This window comes from Balearica regulorum, chromosome 1 (assembly GCF_011004875.1).
Source record: "Balearica regulorum gibbericeps isolate bBalReg1 chromosome 1, bBalReg1.pri, whole genome shotgun sequence".
NCBI classification, from domain to species: domain Eukaryota; kingdom Metazoa; phylum Chordata; class Aves; order Gruiformes; family Gruidae; genus Balearica; species Balearica regulorum.
Window position 1 is genome coordinate 86,808,868 of NC_046184.1, and position 20,475 is coordinate 86,829,342.

The 20,475-nt window shown below is 39.9% G+C and overlaps 1 protein-coding gene across 2 annotated transcripts in view; it reads left to right on the forward strand.

The window, feature by feature from the left end:
- The window catches only part of MAN1A2 (mannosidase alpha class 1A member 2), a 153,794-nt gene that overhangs the window by 101,111 nt on the left and 32,208 nt on the right, over nucleotides 1-20,475 (forward strand). For both annotated transcript variants that reach the window (XM_075764119.1, XM_075764110.1), the window contains exon 9: nucleotides 15,426-15,541. In XM_075764119.1, coding sequence (XP_075620234.1) covers nucleotides 15,426-15,541 — 116 coding nt within the window. The remainder of the gene's footprint in view (nucleotides 1-15,425; nucleotides 15,542-20,475) is intronic.

Consider the following 20,475-nt stretch of genomic DNA (forward strand, 5'->3'; position numbering starts at 1 on the left):
CCTTGTCGCCATCCTTCTGATGCGGGGTCTGATGAGTCATTTCTGCTGTGGTTTGATTTATCAGAGTGCAGGCCTTCTGATCTCAATATAAACAGAATGTTCTGCAATTCCATTGCTGGGGAATGATATTCTGGGGACAGTGCGCTGAGACATGCAGACCATACTGTTTGCTCATTGTTCTGCTGCTTCTGCTGGTGCTTACAAAGACGTGTTTTCATTCAAAGTAGTCACTGTTTCTATTACAAATACCTAGAAAGGTATAATCAGGAAAGTAACTTACCAGTGAAATAGTAATTATGGTTTCATTAAGAAGGATTTGACCATTGCTTCCAGGTTCTTAACAAGTTGTAGAGATGAGTACAGTCATATAGCATGACATAAGTCAAATCTATAGCCATGTCTTTGTAATGTTTACATTTTTATGAATATAAATTTCCGTGTGCATGTAAGGCATTTGACGTAGCACTTGAAGAAGGGTTCTGGTGACAGATTACCTTCTTTCTCTTTCTGCCTGCCTCATGAAGCGGCAGCAGCCAGGGTCGGGAGCCGCAGCAGGCCGAGCTGCACAGGGACTGCCATTCCATCCCATCATTTTTTTCCACTTGAATGCCATAAACCCCAGTCCTAAAAACCAGCAGGTTCATGGCTTACTGGTCACTGCTAAATCTCCCTGCTTCACAGTGGAAACACTTCCTAATATGGCTGTACACGACTGGACCCTTACTGCTCAGTAGCAGCAATCAAGTTCATTGTACCCAGGAGGAAGAAAATGATGTCATGTGTAGGCTAAATATTTGTGTTTAAGCTTGTAACATGCAGGTATTATTACAGCATGAGTGACATGACAGACAGCTTTTTAATGGGTTCAGCTCAGGATTTGTCAGCTCACTGGGGCTTTTGCTAGAAGGCAGAGCTATAAGGCCCACAGGAATGCTGACAGATTCAATTTTTACTTACGGACTAAGGTGATGGTCCATTAGGAACAAGTGATTTACAATACTTCTGCCTTAGGGTTTGAGTTTCTGTAAGACTGAAAGGAAAAGAGCTGGCAAGAAGCATTTTCTAACCTGTCACGTTAACCTACAGTTAACTTTGGTAGCTTTTCATTTCACTTGGTGAGTGCTTGGTTTGGTGTAAGCATCAGAACTTTGAATTTAGGTTTTCAAAAACAGTGACAGTGCTTTCTAGAGAAGCCTGCTAAGCTAACAATTAGAATTTTGATTAAAAGCAAGAGATTTCAGAATTACGGAAATTAATTTGTACTGAAGAAAAAAGATTGTTTTAAAAAAAGAAAATATGTTGAGAAAATGTAATTCTAATTTGCATTTGCAAGTAGGTGAGATGAGAATACCAACTAGAATGGTAATAACAAAGAAAACGCCAATCTGCACATTATTGCCAAGTCAGGACATGCCACTTTTGTTTGCACATTTCTGTAAATTGGGCATTCTCCCATTCTACTTTACAATACTTAGAATAAATTATGGCATTTCATCTGGTTCCAACATCTCTTGCAAATAATAATGTTATTAAAGGGGAACTCGACTCTCTCTGGCTTCAAATCTCACTTCCTGCACCTGGGCTACCTCTGGAGTTACCTGGGTTGGGTATGTAAGAAGGTTGTGTCAGTTTAACTAAAATTGGGGTTTAGACTACATATGGCTTCCATATGCAAGAAAATAAGCAGAAATATCTATTCTATGTTAGTCTTGCATGTTTATTACCCCTTAATGATATGTGAGCACATTAACAAGTTACTGTAAAGTAAGCTAGTATGTGAATTTACGATGCATGAGCTGAGCATTGCTATTAGGAATCTAATAGCAGATACTGAAATCACTATCACTGAATGCTTGATGTGATGAACATTCAGACTGCAGTCTATTCTACAGTGCTTTGTTCATGTCCCCTTAATGACAGCAAGCCCCTTCAGTCAGATTTGCAAGTGGACTAAGTTAAAAGCCTGATGAGGGGAACTCTGTCAGCATGTTTACAAGGACTCACCAACAATGTGATATGGGTTGACATCTGTATTTAATGCACTAAATTTAAATACTATCTTTCACATACAAAGTGATGATTATCCTCTAAAGACAAATAAGAGGATTCACACAGGTATTTAGCCTGCCTTGTTACACACACAGTGCCTTAGCACCTTTTGGCAATATTCTTGCTTTCTTGCGGTTCCCTGCACCTGTTACTACAGAGTAAGTAGAGCCCATTCAGGTGGCTGAATGGGAGAAATTTATATCCTCTGTTGCCCAGTTGCTTGTGCTGCAGACTAGCCTTTAAATAAATCAAAGCAAATACCTTTGTGGATGTGCATATTTCAGTTTCTTCAGGTGGTCTTTAATTTTCAACAATAAATGCTTAAATGAAACCAAACCAAGCACTTTTAATTTTAAAATACTATTTAGAGAAGGCTTCCATGGATTTAACTCAACTGGATTAGATTTACACTGCCGTTAAAATGGTGCAATTTTCACATGTAGGAAAAACAATAAAAACAATTTTAAATTACTGTCATTAAATCAGTGCAAATACTGAGTGAATATTCCTAATTTTTTATGCCTGCCCATACAGCTGTTTTTAGGCTAATGCTGTAGGGCTGAGCTAGGTAATTAACTGAACTGCTTAATTTAAACTCTTACAGGTAACAGACAAACCCTGAGTAATACACCCTATCTATTTTCATTTGTGATATGACATTGTATTAAATGCATAGCACCATCTGGCTATATTTATTGTCTGTATTTAAAGGAAAACCGCAAATAAATTTGATTTAAATGTTTGTAATGCACTTTGTTAAAGATGTTAAGAAAACCACTGCCTCCAGCAGACTCCAAGACCTGGGGAATCCTCCTTCCCAGCTATTGAAGACCAATCAAGTACAGGTCTCTCCATCCCAGTTGGATGGATGTGGCTGCTGCTGTCCCATTTGCAGGTTTGGCCAGTAGCGAGGGTAAGGACGTATACTAGAGAGGTGCACACTTACACTAAGAGGACACTAATGCAGCTGCCCACACAGACTGCCACTGACAGGACTGCCGTTGTAGCACCCACACATAGTACTTACTGCCACAACTCATGTAAAACATACGTACAGGTAGCCAGGTCTTGCTCCTCCTCCTGATGTTCACTGTCAGATAGACGTGTGCACTTGCACAGTCTTTGCAAGTGCCCTCACACTACAAGCAAAGGCTCTCGGTCTACCTAATACCTGTGCTTGAACCCTGGACCTGTTATGCAGCCATCGGCTCAGAGCTTGGGTCTTTTCAGATGCAGGTCTCCTACTCACCAGCTCGTCCAGCTTGAAGTTTGCTAATGAATTCCACATGCACCCAGGATTAAATTCAGAGGGAAAAACAAATGCACATGGGAGTTTCCAATTGCTGGCATGTAAACCTAGGGCCTTGTGACCCACTGTCCTTTGTCCAGCCATTGCCACCCTCCTGGGCCCTGTGACCTGCTGCCCCTTTCTCCAGTTGCTGGCACTCTGACCTTGCAACACGTGTCCCAGTCCCTCCAGCTACTGGCACCCAGACCTTCCTTGCATGCCAGACTCTCCAGGTGCTGTCACCCAGACCTGCAGGCTCTGTGACCCATGGCCTCTTCTCCAGCTGCTGATGTTTACACCTTGCAGCACTTACGCGTAGGATAGTGAGTGGGATTACATGCAAAAGGATGTAAGAAGATAAGGCAGACTGTGCTGGTAGGGTGCAGGACTCGGACAAGGGTGGTGATCCGCAGCCTGTTTATGTGTGGCCAGGCCCTTTTAAGCCACTTCCTCTTCATTTTTCCCTTGCTTGTTCCTCCCCGATCCACCCTGATCCTTCCCTTTCCGTCCCTTTGGTCCTAAACAGCCCGTCATAAGTTTTATCTAAAGCCATGGGCCCTTTCTTCTGTCCCATAAATAAATTTTGCACAGTCATGCACGTTCCCTCAAATATCTCATAATGGTGTTGACATTCATGTTTCTTCCTTATCAGTGACAAAGTCCAGGTTGGCTCTCCAAGGCTGTGCCCAGGTAGTTCCTTTAATGGCCCATCAATCAGTAGCGGAAGAGTTCTGGTCTGTGTTATTGTCTGTTACCACCTGCCTGTTAATGTCTCTGTGTTTAATTTACTCATTTCCTTGTCATTTGTTGTTTTTTTTTTTAAATACTGAATACTCCTTCCCCAGGTAACTTGATGAAGAAGGTGCTCTCACATTCTGCATATGCTAATACTAAGAATAGTTAGTATGTCAGTTGAAGGGTACTGTCCTGGCAGTGTGAGCTCTATCTAATATCTAGGAAGAGTGGCTCACTTGAATGCAGACTTTCAAAGGTGCTGCATAGATTGATAAATAAATCACTATTCTAATTTCTATTATTGGGACTTTCACTGTTTAAGCAAGAAATCCTTTCAGTCTTTACATCTGCGTCTGGGAGATTAAAACCCTTGCAGATTGCAAGGTGAAATGTATAATACTGAAGAATGAGGTGGTCTTTCCAAAGATTAAAAAAATATTGCAGATAAATATTTCAGATAAAAATATAATTGTAACATAAATTAACAGGTTGATAGTTTAGTTATGGGTAGTGAGAAAGATGCTTCTATTGGAAAATTCCTGTCTTTGCCAGCTGAAGCTGCTAGCGTTCTCCTTTAATACAAAGGTTCTTTGCATTTTCTCCCCCCCCCCTTACATTGTTTATTTGCTGGATGCCTTGTTTAGCAGGAGTAGTCTCTTAAATTATATCTGTTAATACCCCTACATGCTCTAGACAACACTAAGAGCAAAGCCAAGAGTCGTGAAAAAAATCAAATTGTAAAATGTAAAGTCAAGTTCTGGCAAAACATCCATAACCTGAAAGGAAGTGAAGGGACTTGTGTCAAGTAAGCTTGCATTTTCCAAAATGTGTTTTACAAAACTCTTTAGATAATTACCTTCAGTCTGGACTTGTGGATAATAGTTTCTAATGCTTTAATTCTTGGGTGATTTTTTTCCCCATTGGCATAAGGAAAAGATTTTCTTAAACAGAAATAGGGCAGGATTAAAAAAATTAATTTTATCTGTTGTAGAAGTAGTTCCCAACCTGACTTCGTCTTTGCACATTTATTTGATTTAGCAAGTAAATTCATTTTTTGGTTTGTGGTTGGAACATCAGTTATAGAACTGGAGAGATGTGATCTATGTGATGGTTAGTTTGGAGATTGATGCAAGCATTTATTGTGGCAGGGTTTTAAATGTCATATCTGCTTTCAGTTGACTGCATTATGAACAAATAAAAATACAACATGATTTCTAGAATTCCAGCAGTAGGCATGAATGTACCAGGTGCAGAGGAGCTGTTTAATTTTCTTTCCTGTCTTGGTGGATGTCCTTAATTTTTCTCTCCAAAATATTCTGTCTTGTTCTGTATTTAGGAACATGCATGTGTTTTGAATAGAAAATAATCTTTGTAATCTCTGCTGGGGAATTCCCCTTGCCCTTTTGCTTTACAACCATGTACAAATGAAATTAACTGTGTTCTAAGAAAAGGCTGCATTCAAATTTGTTTATTCATTAGAAGCCAAGAGCAAGTTAATCTGTTAAAACTTTGTTTTAATGAAATACAGCGGAGTTGTGCATTACTGGGAATATTTTTTTTATAAGTGTACAAGGTTAAGGCATTTTGCTGGTCTGTTGAGCAAGATGCTGAAAAAGCTGAACAAATGAAAGCTTTGTTTAGTATGTTAAAGATTCTAGTGTTATTGGAAGGTTAAGCTTGTATATGAATTATGCATTTGAAAAGGAGTGTCTATAAATAATTCCTAAAGAAAGGATTTGGATATGGTGTAACTGGGTTTTGAAAGTGCTTGCATACATTGCTGTGGAAAGAGATGAATATTTCATTTTGCTGTACCATCAAACCGTACTTCTAGAGCATGATCTTGGTGGGGAGCGCATCAATATCTAGAATTTGAAATCTGTCCCACAACAGCCTTATTTTCTTCACTGTAAATTCAGTAAATTAATCTGTATTAACAGAGTCCAGCATGTCTTAGGGTATTGCCTGATACTCTTGAGAGTTTAAATTAGTGTCTTTGAAGACAGCTAACTTAAAATGATTGAGGAGTTAAAACATATCCTTTAACATGTGCTCTGTGAGTTTTTAAAGTTTAAGCTTCTGTGCAATCTCATTATTTCTTTAATGATTGATTTTTGTACTAGGATCTCTATATACTGTATTTTTGAACCATTCTTGACTCATTTCTTATCAAAGGGAACCCTATCGAAGTCCAATTACAAACTTGTTACAGCCCTATTACAGTTACTTGTTTCTATTTTATACCTTCTGTATAACTTGCTGGAGGCTGTGCACCTAGCTGTTTATATTGACGTTGTTCTCTAGACCACTGATAGATTTGGATGACACATTAACAGTCTGTTTCTTTCCATTCTGTCTTCAGTATGTGAGACTTCATATTCTGAGTTATGTGTGGAGATTTACCTTCTGGTGGTCACACAAGAAACATTTCCAGTTTGGCAGCATTGAGGGGAGAGGGTCTGTAGTTTTGTTCAGTGGACGTTGAATGTATCTTCCCGATGGGTTCTTTTAATTGTGAAGTTCCACTGGGAGTTGGGCTGTCCTGTAGCAGCAAGGTACAATACCATCTCGTCTTGGAGATCTATGTGGAGATCTATGTGCTAATCTTTGATTGCAGATCACACTGTAGCACTTTTTGGCCTACACAGTCAAAAATAAGAGAAGTATGGTGATGAATGCAATCCAAACGTAGGGTGTGGTAGCTCAGTCTCAGTCATAGAGCATGGACTGAGTAAGTCTTACAGTCAGCACCGTCTCCTAGCACCTACAGAGTGACTAAAACTTCAGCTAGCTGTGTGTGCAACTTCAGGTATCTGTCATAGGAAAAATAAGAGATACGTAGACACAAGTCTAGGAGAAAGAAACATGCAGCCTGGATTTATATTGCTTGTGGTGTAATCTGTAAGTACATCAAAAACAGGGAGTGTCTTTCATTGCTGCTTTGAATCTCTTTTGACTGCCAGCATTCCTGTGTCATACTGTGTTATATATATATACATGTGTGTATATGTAAGTATGTAAACTACTATGGTCTTGATACAACTTGAAGGGAGAGGGCCAAGCTGTTGACAGTGGTTTTGCCAGCTAGTTTTGCATAGATGGATGTTGGGCTAGATTTAATCTAATAAAAGTTTTCTCCTTCCTGTTTTCTTGTTTTCAATCTGTGAGAGGGGAGCTGAGATCTTATAGGAAGACTAAAGTGAGTAAACTAAAGGTTGTAATGACCTTAAGAGTTTGTCAATCCCCTGAGGTAGAAACAAAAAAGGACTCTCTGGGTTGTGGGCACATACCTACAGCAGTATTGTTTGCAGCAGATGATGTTACCACCCCTTAGCTGTTTTTCACAGCCACACTGTCAGGTAAAAAAAAGTCATCAGAGGTAAACATGTACCTGACGTCCCATCAATCCACTGCAAATTCCAGCAGCTTAGTTAAAGCTTTCCAGTGCAGATGGGATTTACATGGACTCCAAACTTGGCAGAGGGGCAGGTGTGCTTCATTCGGGTGGCTCTGTTGGTGAGTGTAATAATCTGGAAGAGACAACTTTAGGTGATAAAAGGCCACTTTTCAGTAAAAGCACCAATGTAAAGGTTTAATGTGTTTTTCATTTTTGCACATGGACTGGACGTATTTAGTTGATTGGTCATGAACACATCTGCTGAGTGATGACCTAAATCTTTCCAGAATAATAAATAATAGCTGGAGTGTGTTCAGGTTTCAAAGAAGTTTGAATACAAAAAGGAAAATATTTGTTCCAGCTGTGAATTCCTGAGTGTGAAAGGAGAGCCTGTTGTAAGATACCAAATTGGGATACTCCTTTGACATTACAGAATCATAAGCTACATTCAATTTGAAGATGTGTTTTGGTTCTAACAACATGAGTTACGTAAATATATGTATCAGTTGGGCTAGATGTACTTGCTGGTCTGTTTCAAATTATTTCTATTGCCTTTGCACACACTTGAACTGTGCAAGTTTGAGAATTTTAATCTTTTGTTTGATAATCACTACAGTTCTAGGAAGTAATTTTGCTTAATTTTATTATACAAGAAACTGGTAGCACTTATAATTAAGATTGCTCAACACTTTCCATTAAGTGATTATGTTTTCAGTTTTTTGCAGCTGCCAAACTTCAAATCTTCCAACTGGAGTATTCTGTCTGCCTCAAGCTGTTTTGTTGTGGTTTTTTTGTTTGTTTTGTTTTGTTTTTTTAATAGCTTTAACAAAAGTGCTTCAGCCATTTCTAAATGAAGCTAGAGGTGGAATGTGATTCTACCTAGATTAAAGTTTGGTTTTTTCTAAGTGTACAGCTAAGAAACTCAAGAACCATCCTGTTTTGGATATGAGATACTGTAGGAATTATTTGTTTCAGGACAGCTTGAGGAGAAAACCATCCATATTTTTCGAAGCCTTTGGAAAATATTCACGTCTACTTTCTCCATATGGAGTATTTAGAGTTTGGCTGCTACGTTCTCCAGAGTTGTGCATGCCGAGCAGGCGTGATCACACATCCCCAAGTTGAGAGGAGCTCAGCTAGGTTTTTCTTGTTGCTTGAATCTGTTGTGGCACCGGTCGGTAGAACGGGAAGCATTGTCTGTTTGGCTGTCTCCTAACTTATAAATGCTTGGCTTTGCAACCTTAACTATTCTTTGAATGTAGTTCTGTTATGTTACAACCTGCATGTTTTCAGAAAAATTTTCATGCTGGTAACATGTTCCTTAGTGATAAATGATTCATAGCTGACTAAAAATTGCACCTCCACCTCCTTTTATCAGGGCTGCCTCTGCTGCAGTTAATTTACAAGTGTTTGCACTTTTAAGCCTTCCACTATGGCTTTATGGTATCCTTAGGTTGAATTTCCACTGTGAATTGCAGCAGCTGCAATTTCCAGGGCCTCAGCTTTCTGGATTAAAGGATTAGAAAGGGAGCTTGCACCTATTTAGAGCAGCTGAGGGGCACTAAGCCCAACTACATGAAGTAAAGATTGAACTGAAATTTAATCAGAGCCACTCTGAAGACAAACAGAAAAACAATTCTTTAAAAGTTTTCTCCACAGAGAAAGGGCTCCTGCAGTTTAAGGCCAGCAGGTAGCCAGAACAACTAATGGTGATGGGGTGTGTGGATTTCTTAATGAAAGTTAATATTAGCTTAATCACTTCACTACTCCTTCTTGGTCACTTAGGTTTTCCACTCTTGAATTTCTTCCCTGACGTATCACAATAGCACTTCGTCAAAGATAGAGTGTTCATGATCATTAAGGAAAATCAGCCTTCCTTTTTACTACTTTGTTCTTCTGTTGCAAAGTAATTCTGTACTACTACTCTTTTGGTTGAAAGTTTGTCCCTCTTGGTATTTCCAGTCTGTTTGGTATAGCACTGTAGGCAGATTTAAGTTAGTTTTCCTTTACTTGAGAGTCATGACTAACAATTCCAGTTCTAAGACTTGAGTTTCTTTTACTTATTGCCAAATTTCTAATTCTTTGTGTGGTTGTTCTCTAGCTGTCTGTACTTAAAAATATTAAATCAGTGTTGTAGTTGCAAATTCGTGAATTAAAAATACTATCGGCATACTTCGTCCTCATCTCCGCCTGCTTGTGCTTATGTACTGCTAGAATGTTATCTCACCATACTGCTTTTCAGCGCGGCAGCATGCGCATGCTAAACATACTTCTGCTCAGCATTTGATTTCATCTTTTTCATTCTGTGTGCAGTAAATGATGCGTAAGCTTTATGGACGCAATGGAAGGATGGGAGGACGTGCCCTGGGGTCAGGGAGGGGCAGTGGCTCACTACCCATCTGTTCCTGGGTAACAGGAAGCCTCACCCTCAGGTGTTGTGACTGCAGCATCACTTCTGGCATGATGTGCGGCTTTTAAAACAATGCTTGGCTTCTTTCTTTATTCCTGCTCATTGCCAAGAAATGACAATTGAACAATTAAGGCACAAAGCAGAGAGGGTTTAGCAAATCATGAACTCTTTTTAATTTGCCTCATTAAGCTGCTGTTAACTACTTAAAGCCATCTGCTTAAAAATAATTTACTCATCTTAAGTTTGCTCTAGAGAGCAGGTAGACCATCATTAGAGCAGGTTTTCTTATTAATGTTATCTTTAGGGGGCTTTCAGTTGTTGTGGAAAATATTTTATTGCTCGCTGAACCAAACTTTCCCTGTAAACAAAAGGAAGTGGCACATGGTTGTAACTTGCAGTCTGCTGCCATAACTGTATTCTTGGGAACCAGTGCCATTCATTTAGAAACTGGCTTGCTGTGGAGGAACTTATTTACAGCCATTAGGTAGATCCGGGTACCAGAAAGGAGAATGAGCTATGCGAATGGCTACTATCCCTATTATCTACTACCATCCCAAAAAACTAGTCCTGGAGAGGAAGAACAGCCAGATCTGTGTCAGTGCCTCAGCTATAACTGAGGAGGGGGAGCCCTGCTGCCTACACCCTGAAGAGCTAGCTGAGGAAAAAAAAGTTTATTTGTCTCCCCAGATTTGTAAAGAAACAATTTCACTTGCAGAGAACAAATCACCAGAGCGTCACAGACTATCCCTCCTATCTCAAGCTGAGATTCATTGTCGTTTCAGTTAGATGGCATATACGCTGCCTTCTGACCTGCTCTGTATTTCTGTGCTTTGCTGTGAAATCATTGTCCTGGTTCTCATCATAGGAGACTGTTTCAGCAGTGAGCTAATGGATTGCTGATACGAAAAAAATCATTTGGAGTGAAACTAGCTTTAGAAATATTAGATAATGATAGTGTGAGAATTTAAAAGAAGGTTCTCCACTCAGTCTGTGGGAAAGAGGTGGATGGGATTTTTGAAATATTAACTGAGACACAATATTTGACTAAATATAGATCTTCTTTTATCAATAAATTAAAAACTCATTAAAATACTGCTATGAAATTGATTAGGGTTTTTTCCAATTGCATGCTGTTTATTAAGAAAATATCCAGGACTTAATAGGATGTAAACCTCTTGAAATATCTGAGAAAAAATGTTGCTATAAACTGTAAATATCTTTGCCTTTCTATTAAGATTTTATTTGGCTCTTTCTGGCAAGGAGGAAGCCTATGAACAGACTGGCTTTGCACGGGTTTGCAAACAACAAGCTTTCAAGTGTGTGACAAACCAGAAAAAATACGGTGCTTTTTGTATTGCTTTTGATTGCAGTAGTTCAAGGCATTCTTTGCAACTGCAGCTGCTATGTCTTTTATTTTAAAATAAAACTTCCCAAGGAATCCTTGACTGTAATAATTTTGTGTTTGCCCAGTCATCTGGGCCTACATTTAAAAAAATGGGGAATGAAAAAATAATTTGTCTCGATTGGAAGGAATGACTGCTCTAAAAATGTATACATGTCATTGAACAGAATATGTGGATTCTACCATATTTGATATGCCTTCATACTTCTGTTCTCTTTGCTATATTTGTCTTTATCTGGAAAGAATTTTACTTCAGGACTTCACTGTGAGATACTTCTTCACAGTAAAAACCTTTAAATGACATAAAGCTAATAAAGTAATTCTTGTGAAAAATTAAGTCAGTTTTTAAATTTGCAAAATACTTAAAAGCATGTTAAACATAATACCTTCACAGCTGTCTACTGAAGAGTACCCAGTGCCAAGATGCTGTTCTAAACTCAGTTATTCAAATCATAAGTTGTTTCTTTTTAATACTCTGGATTGATATGCAAGGTTAGGGCTGATTGAAAAACTTCAAAATATTTTATGTGCAAAACATTTTTATGAGCAAAACATTTTGAATTGAGCTGAGTTAAATCTCTGAATCCGTCTGAGCTGTAGCTCAAATAGCAGGAGCGAGTGATAACCACTGTGGACATTCTGATGATAAGTTTGGGTAGGGAGCTTTGTTTATAGGAGAGAATGGTATGTGATGACCCAAATCTACAGTTTTCACTAGCTATATATTTGCTAAGGAATGTAAAAGAAATCTACCAGACGTGAGTTACCCTAGGTTTGCTTTATTATAGTGCTGGATGCACTGGGGAAGCAGCTCCACCAAATGTGCATGCAGTTGATTACCAACATACAGGTTATATAGAATCAAAATATACATATTCATTATTTTTCAAAAAAAAGGCAGTCTTATGATAATAATTTCTTAGAATCCATTTCCATATTCTCCTCCCCATCATGCATGCTCAGTGATTTGAGTCGGTGGTCCTCAAGGGATCTCTAGTGGTCGTCAGTGGTCTCGCACCCATGTCCACTGGATGATCCTCTTCTTGCAGGCATGCGCAGTATCCTTGCTGTGGATACACTTGTCCATAACAACTTACTTCATAAGATTAATATTCCTGGGCCTGTTGTCCGGTTGGGTAAGGACTGTACATGGAACGTAGCAGCATTGTACCTTGCCATGGTCGGTTAGTTTCATTACCTGTTACCTTGGTTAGAAACTCCTTTCCCATGATTATAGGCTTTGAAACAGTTCTAGGCCTTAAGTAGCTTTCTAGTTAATGTAAGTTTTCTTATAGCTAAGCTTCGCTATTTTCTACAGGAATCTTGAAAATATTTTATTAGCATTTCCACTCTAGGTGAGACCAAGTTGTCAAAGTCCTGTCATCTGTCACAAAAAAGTGTTTTAATTTTCAGTCATTTCTAGTTATAGTCCTTATACAAAATGCAGAAAATTCTGCTTCAACGACACCTTCTGACACTAGCAGAAGACCTGAAGAAGATCTTGCCAGGGGTGCAGTTAATGCAGCTGTAGAAGCTGGGAAACTTGCTGCGCTTAAACCTCAGTTGAGCTGCTGCAGTGGCCTCCTTTTCACTCCTCCCCTCTTTGCGGTAGTTTTTGCAGATGGGGAGGGGTCAGGGAAATCAAGACAGCTGTATCTCACTGCAGTCAGCTCCCTTGAAATACTGCTTCTGTGTGAAACATCTCTGTCCATGATGTCTTACCACGTGTGACCACCAAAAATACTTCATCTCTCCCTTTCCTGCTGCTGAGGAGAAGGAACAGAATCAGTTTGCCCTTTCTGACAGGTCTCCCCTCTCAACTGGGAAGTGGTGGAGCCTTGAAAACTTCTAGTAGTTCCGAGTTGGAGTGAGGTGTGTGAAATGGGGGAGCTGCAAGGCCCTCAGAAGCCCTTACCATGTTTGCTCTTCACTTTCTGAGTGGGAGGAGGATCTGTGTCTGAGAAGCTTGTGCAGCTCTGTTCTCTGAAGGCACGAAGAAGGTCCAAGGGCTGTCTAGGGGATGGCTCCGAGTCCCGTGTGTCCCGACGCTACTGGTTCCAGCGTTCCCTGTACTTTCATCTAAGATGAGAAGCAATGTGGGGGAGGAGAACAACTGCTGACAGGAAAGACAGTTCTCAAATGACTGCCTGAAGAAGTAGACGTAAAACGGGTGGTGTTTCTGATAACTGTGGATAAAGGTGGAGTTCTCTGTATAGGAAATAAACCTTTTCCACTCATCTTCCCACTCCTTCATTCCCTGAACCCAGCTGGAGGTGCTCCAAGATGAACGCTGCTGAGGGATATTCAGCAACCCTGTCCTGGTTGGGGACTTAGTGCATCTGTGAAAGCAATGAAGCAGAGGAGCAGTGCTGACTCAAGTGACAGAGCTCAGCTGGGGAGGAGGCAGCAGCTTAACAGAAGTAGTTTTGAACCATATCTCTTCTGAAGACAGTCCCTGAGTAGTGCTGACATGAGTTGTAACTTTGAAGTCTTGGGATGGTTTGTTTATTCTTTTTCTGGAAACCACAGACCCTTAGTTCTTGTGTCTACTTGAGAATGTAATTGTGTATTGAAGGAGAAATTCCTAGCCCCTGCGTTTGTGGAAGAAAGTGACTCGTAACCTCAGTGTCCTCTTACAGCTCAGAGCTAGAAAGCTTATGAAAATTCGTTGTTTGTAGTTAAATCACTGAGTAGCTGGGTGTGAAAAGGCTGTCTAGGAGATACTGAGATAAGGGAAGGGCATGAAGTAATTTGCTCCAAATTCACAACCTGAAACCAAACGGGAAAGCTACAGGCTTTCCGCTTGCTCCTTCCTTTGTTTAGAAATCCATTGGTAAGCAGCAGAGGATTCAAGAGGCAGCTAGAAGAGTTAGGATAGAAGCATCTACCAGCTCTAACCTCCTACTCACATCTTCAGAGACAAGCAGACATGCTGGGGCAGGATGGTGCTTGGAGGAAGAAGGAACAGAAGGAGAGCTCCAACCTCTCTTTTACACTTTTATCCAAGAAAGACTGTGAATAATACCACTTTTTTGAGCTACTTTGGAAAAGGAAGTATCATATCTTTTCTTTTTTTCACCTGGTAAAAGGGAACTTGCATGACTTGCTTAGCGCAGTGAATTTCTGGCATTGTGACAAAAGTTGGTCTTAAACATTTCCTTCACTTAGCTTCAGCAGACTGAGACTGTTCTGGTGCCAGCGTTTTGGGGGCTGTAACGTTGGGAAAGAAAAGGTTATGTGCTGTTCTGGTTGGAGTCACTTATTCAATCTCATAGAGTGTACTGCTTTTTGAATGAAGGGTGTACTGAGGTTGGAACAGGAGCTCCAAGACAGAATCAGACCATTAGTAGGCTTTTTGTGGGGATGTGTGATAGTTCAACCAAAGAGAAATGTAGGTAGTTCTCATGTGGTCTGTCAGCACAAAATAGCAGTGACTCTACTTGTGAAAGGCAACCTCTGCAAGGAAAAAAAAAAAAGGTGATAAAAAAGAAATCGTGTTAGAAGGTCCAGTTTATGTGGTGGTGGACTCCAATAGTCAAGCACCCTTCCCCTGTAGCACATGCTGTGGCTCTGCATGGCTGCTCAGGCATGGTGGGACAGAGCAGAGCTTGCGTTGTACACTGCAAAGGCAATTTGCCTCCCTTTTGACTGAAATAATTTACATAAGAATATTTACTTTGAGAAATTCATTAGTCTGTTAAGTAACCACCTTGTTGGAAATAAAAATCTCCTGGAAAGATTGGATTCTGTGTATTTCATGGCAGTTTATAGCCAGCCACGTGACCTGTTTGCATCCTGGATACAGAGATCTTATGGTTTTTTATATATACTTTTTTACATATATTAAAAAAAATTACACCCCCCGCCAAGCCTTAGCAGCTGAACAATTAGGTTCTGTGGAATGAAGTAAAAACAGAGGTTAAATTACATTTTTGGTATGAGAGAGAGCCTGTGCAGAATGACAGATAGTGAACACAGAGAGCAGGTTCCACACCTATGAAGCTGTCCTGCTAAACAGGCTTAAAATATTGATAATTCTACAACAGTAGACCTTAAAAATGTAAGTTTATATTTTGAATAAATTTAAGGTGCTATTATATAACAACTTCAACTTTTTTTTTTTTTTCCTCTTTCCCTCCTACAGATCACACATCCGTGGGCGGGCTGGGAGACAGTTTTTATGAATATTTATTGAAAGCCTGGCTTATGTCAGACAAGATGGACACGGAGGCAAGGAAAATGTACGACGATGCAATTGAGGTGATTATAATTCATTGAGTTTTCCAATACAGTGGAACTTAAAAACCATCTTTAATACTTAAAAAAAAAAAACAAACCAAAAAACCCCCCAGAACCACACACACCACAGGACTTGTTTTGATTATATAAGTTTTAAGAAATGAAGTGATGAATAATACTGGCTTTCACTCTGAGTAGTTTAAAAAGTATTATTGTGGAATATATCTGATGCAGGTTATTGTCCTAAAAATAATCAGCTTGTCGAAAATGGTGTAGTGTGAAAGCCCAAGCTATAGTTTATTAGAGATCTAACAATCCTGTGTGCAGAACGACCAAGTCACTTTTCTCTAATGTTCAGAATAATTCTAGGAGTTGAAGTCCTGAATTGTCCCTCTACTCTGCTCTGCCCCTCTACTCCACTCTGGTGAGACCCCACCTGGAGTACTGCATCCAGCTCTGGGGGCCCCAGTACACGAGAGACATGGAGCTGTTGGAGAGAGTCCAGAGGAGGGCCACGAAGCTGATTGGAGGGCTGGAGCACCTCTCCTGTGAGGACAGGCTGAGAGAGCTGGGGTTGTTCAGCCTGGAGAAAAGAAGGCTCCAAGGTGACCTAATTGCGACTTACCAGTACCTGAAGGGGGCCTACAGGAAAGATGGTCAGGGACTGTTTATGAGGGAGTGTAGTGACAGGACAAGGGGTAATGGGTTTAAGCTGAAGGAGGGTCGATTTAGATTAGATGTTAAGAAGAAATTCTTTACTGTGAGAGTAGTGAGGCACTGGAACAGGTTGCCCAGAGAAGCTGTGGAGGCCACATTCCTGGAAGTGTTCAAGGCCAGGTTGGATGGGGCTTTGGGCAACATGGTCTAGTGGAGGGTGTCCCTGCCTGCAGCAGGGGACTTGGAACTAGATGATCTTTGAGGTCCCTTCCAACCCAACCCATTCTATGGTTCTATGATTCTATGATTGTTTTATTCTTTAAATTATTTTCTAAACCACTTAGATCTTATATTCCATATTTGTCTTGTAAAATGTAGTTCATACCCATTTCTTGCTCTGTGGTTCTTTTGTGATATGGTCTTGCTCCCTCTCTCAGATCCAGTAGTGCTTGCCCAAGCAGGGCAGTACTGCAGCGTGGTTCAGTGGGATTTGGGGTGGAGGCCTTTTTGTGGTGGCTCTGAGCTTTATGCTGCCCAGTTCTTACTTTCTTAGCTTCCCCATACACAGACATCATCTTTTGTCAAGCTCGCTTGTGCCTGTATATGCCAACATGCCTGTGCTACAGTTAAGACATGTAGAGAGTAACTAAGGTAGTCATAGTCAAGTTAGTTGTGGTACCAACAGCAGCAGAGACCGTGTGGTCTTCATAGAATCACGGAATGGTTTGGGTTGGAAAGGACCTCAAAGACCACCTAGTTCCAACCCCCCTGCCATGGGCAGGGACACCCTCCACTAGACCACGTTGCCCAAAGCCCCATCCAACCTGGCCTTGAACACTTCCAGGGACGGATCTTGTCCAAGTGTAGATATGTGCTTGGTGCCTAACTTGTTCCGTAGTCTGTGCATGCCGTGTTTCTTTCAACAGAAGATTTTAAAGCTTAGTTTTAGTGCAGTCAGTCTCCTAAAACAAAACAGCTGTTCTTGGAGTTCTCAAAATTTACATTTTAAAAGATACATAGTGAAATTCTAGTCCAAAATTGCTTTGAAGCTGTAATATGTCTTATTCCTCACCTGAATTTGATTACGTTTGATTTTCAGCTACTTGAACTTTTTCCTTCCCTACATTGTTTTAAAGGGTTATCAGCATCATGTATCTGGTTACTAACAAAAGTACAATAGGCATTCTTTCCTGAAGGAGAAATGCATTATTTTCTGTAGTCTCTTAATATAAAACAGATTTTGAATTCTTCCTTAAGCTTTTTTCTAAGTACTTTCCAGTGTCTTGAGTATGGAGACAAGAATGTAATGGTTCTTCGAAAATGTTGTTTCTTCTCAGTATTCTCCTCTTCATCCAGCCAAGAGCTGTGTTTGCACTCTTTAACCTTTGCCTCACACTGTTATCCACTTTCCAGTTGGTTTTACTCTGAAGTTGGTTATAGTCTTTTTGATTTACTGCTTTCCTGCTACTGTGATTTACATTCCTGATACCTCAATGTGTGACCTTATATTTATCTCTGTTAAAACACAATTGTTCAGGCAAAACCCATTTTGTCACCTGTTCTGAATGATTTTACAGGACTGACTTTTCCTTTATCGCTATCTATAGCTCCATCAATTTTTGTGCCATCTGCAAATTTTTGTAGCATTTGTTTCTTGCAGATCATTGGTAGAAATGCTGCCTAGCATTGAATAAAAGTATCTTTGCAGAATCTTGATGGGATGAGAGTTTTTCACAATTTTTTATTTTACTTCGAACTGTTCTAGCAAGCCAACTTTTAATCCAGTTCATATGTGCTGCCTTGAATTTGTTTAAGACTAGTATTTTGTACAATACCAAGGAAATTCCTGAAATTCCTAATGTCAGCAAGCATTTGTCAATCAAACATTTATTTTTTAAACCACATTATTCATTTTATGATTGTTCTATTAACCTTTTAAAATACTGTTAAAGCATCAGCTATTTCCCAGTCCTTTTGAACTTCATTAGCTTTCCAGGGTTTCTTAAACTCAACATTAGTAGTTCACAACATTAGTTGAGTACTTTTAAGAGTCTAAAATATAGTTTATTGGGTCCTGTGTGTTTAAAAATGTTTAGCAGTTGATGTTTAACATCCAGTGTGGTTACTGTTGAAATATTTTATTCTGATTCCTAAACTGTGAGCACTTTAAGATTAGAGGAAATAAACTTTCCCTTTCCTCCTCTCTACTGTAAGCCCGATCTTGCAAACATTTTGTATGGGCAGGTCTCTGTCTCTGAATGGAGACACAACAAAACAAATTTATGACCAGATGAAAACACACTGTGGATAGGAGAGAGAAAGAGCTCAGCTGCTCCCAGTTCATGTGTGATATGACCTGCAGTGCAAACATCAGATGGTTTCCTCTTCGGCTTTCAGCTAAACCCACCCATATACATTTCAGTCAGCATGAACCACACTGATTTATGCATTCTGGAACACACTTCTGGTTCAGGGTTTGTGTTTATCCAAGGTCCTACTTGACATTGAAAGATATGTGCAAAGAATCAGTGAGTAGGATTTGTTTTACATAATTGCATTTTCAATTTTTATTTATATTTTTAAGAGCCCGATCCCTTACCATTCTTTTATTGTTGCCCATAACTTAGGTCTTCCTCCATAGCTGACACTTCTTACTCGTTGTTTTTCAAAACTTGGAGCAAAAACTCTTTGTACCATTTTTGCAAGCAGAAGGGGAAGGATGTAAAATACATTCTTCCCACTCATAGCACGATGTTGGAAATGTTCTCAGCACCCACCAGTCTAAAAGAAGGTCTCTGTCCAGCCACATTTCACTCTCTTAGCTTATTGCGGGGGGGGGGGGGGAGTGGAAGATAGACAACAATTCCCTCACTCTCAAGTCTTGCAGTAGGCAGTGATATCCCATTCCTTGGCGGTAATAAGAGGAAGAAAGATAACAGCATCCATTCTTCGAATGTCATGATTTGCAGTCCATGACATATGAAACCTTACCCAGGTCACCACATACTTCATAACAAGTTTATGAACAAGTGCTGTATCCATGACCTCTCCGTGCTATGTAACTGTAAAGGGCACTTCATTTCAATGTCCTAGGGTGTAGACTCACAGCTGTGATAAAAGCTGAAATGGTGAAACTTGTTGAGAATTTTTTGTAGTCATAAATACTGACGATGGGCCTCTCAACTTTGCTTTCAGCATCGCCATGTGGACCTCACAGCTAGTCTGGTTTAAAGTGTCTTTTCTCCTCCTCACATCGGCCAGAGGATAGGGAAGCTTCCTTTTGATCCGTTGCCTTGAGTAGTCTAATCTGTTAGCCTCATGAATTTGATCCTTGCTCTTTCTTATTGCACGGCATTAGATAGCTAAAAGAAGAATTCAGCAGTGTGTTTGACTATCACAACATAGCAAGTACTGCTGCAAGACAGCTCAGCATTGTAGTCATAAAAATCACATAAAGCATGAACATCAGATAAAGAACATTCTGTTTTCACATCTTAGTCTGTTGTTTCAGGCATTTTACAGACTAAAGAAGCTTCTTCCATCAGTTAATCTCTTAGTTGATGTGAACTAAGTCTTTTCTTTGGGAGCTTAAATATACACGTCCACTCTAGTGCATGTATACTCCTCGTGGTCCAGCAGGATGTCATTGCTTTACAGTACCTATTGGAGTGGTCCCAGCTGCCACTAGGCAGCACTCCCAGCAATGCCCAGCTCTTCCTTGTTAATTACTGTAAATATTAATTGCCCTTTTTATACAGTTAGCAAGCAGTGGGTTGTTGAATGATAAAATATTTTGAGAAGGTTGCATTTACTTTCTTTTGGGAGATGCTTCCTTTGACTTTTAAGCTGTAACAATAATTATGTAGCTGACAGAACTTGATTTTCACATTTCAAAAACTATCCCTTATACAAGACAGTGGTGTTCAAGTTCACAAGATGCGTTCTCTGCTCAGAAGAGGGGCATGTTGCACCTATATGATGTTCTTCAGCAAGTCTGAAGAAAGCAAGTCTAGAGTGAAGGAGTTGCTCATGGAGAAGTATATAAATTTGGCCTTTGCTGGCTCTCCTGTTGCCAGCCACAGTGATTTTGTCCCCCTGGAAATGCTCCTGCAACCATTTACTCCTCAACAGTTACAAAATTACAAAAAGATACAATTCAAAAGGGAATTCCACACAACATTTGGAAAAAAATCTCTTCCTCCAGGAAATAACTATTCCAAACCCTTTTAAAACCTTCTTGCTCTTCATAGTAAAAGTGGCTTTCCTTTGAAAAGGACTCCTCAACTTTTATGTACCAT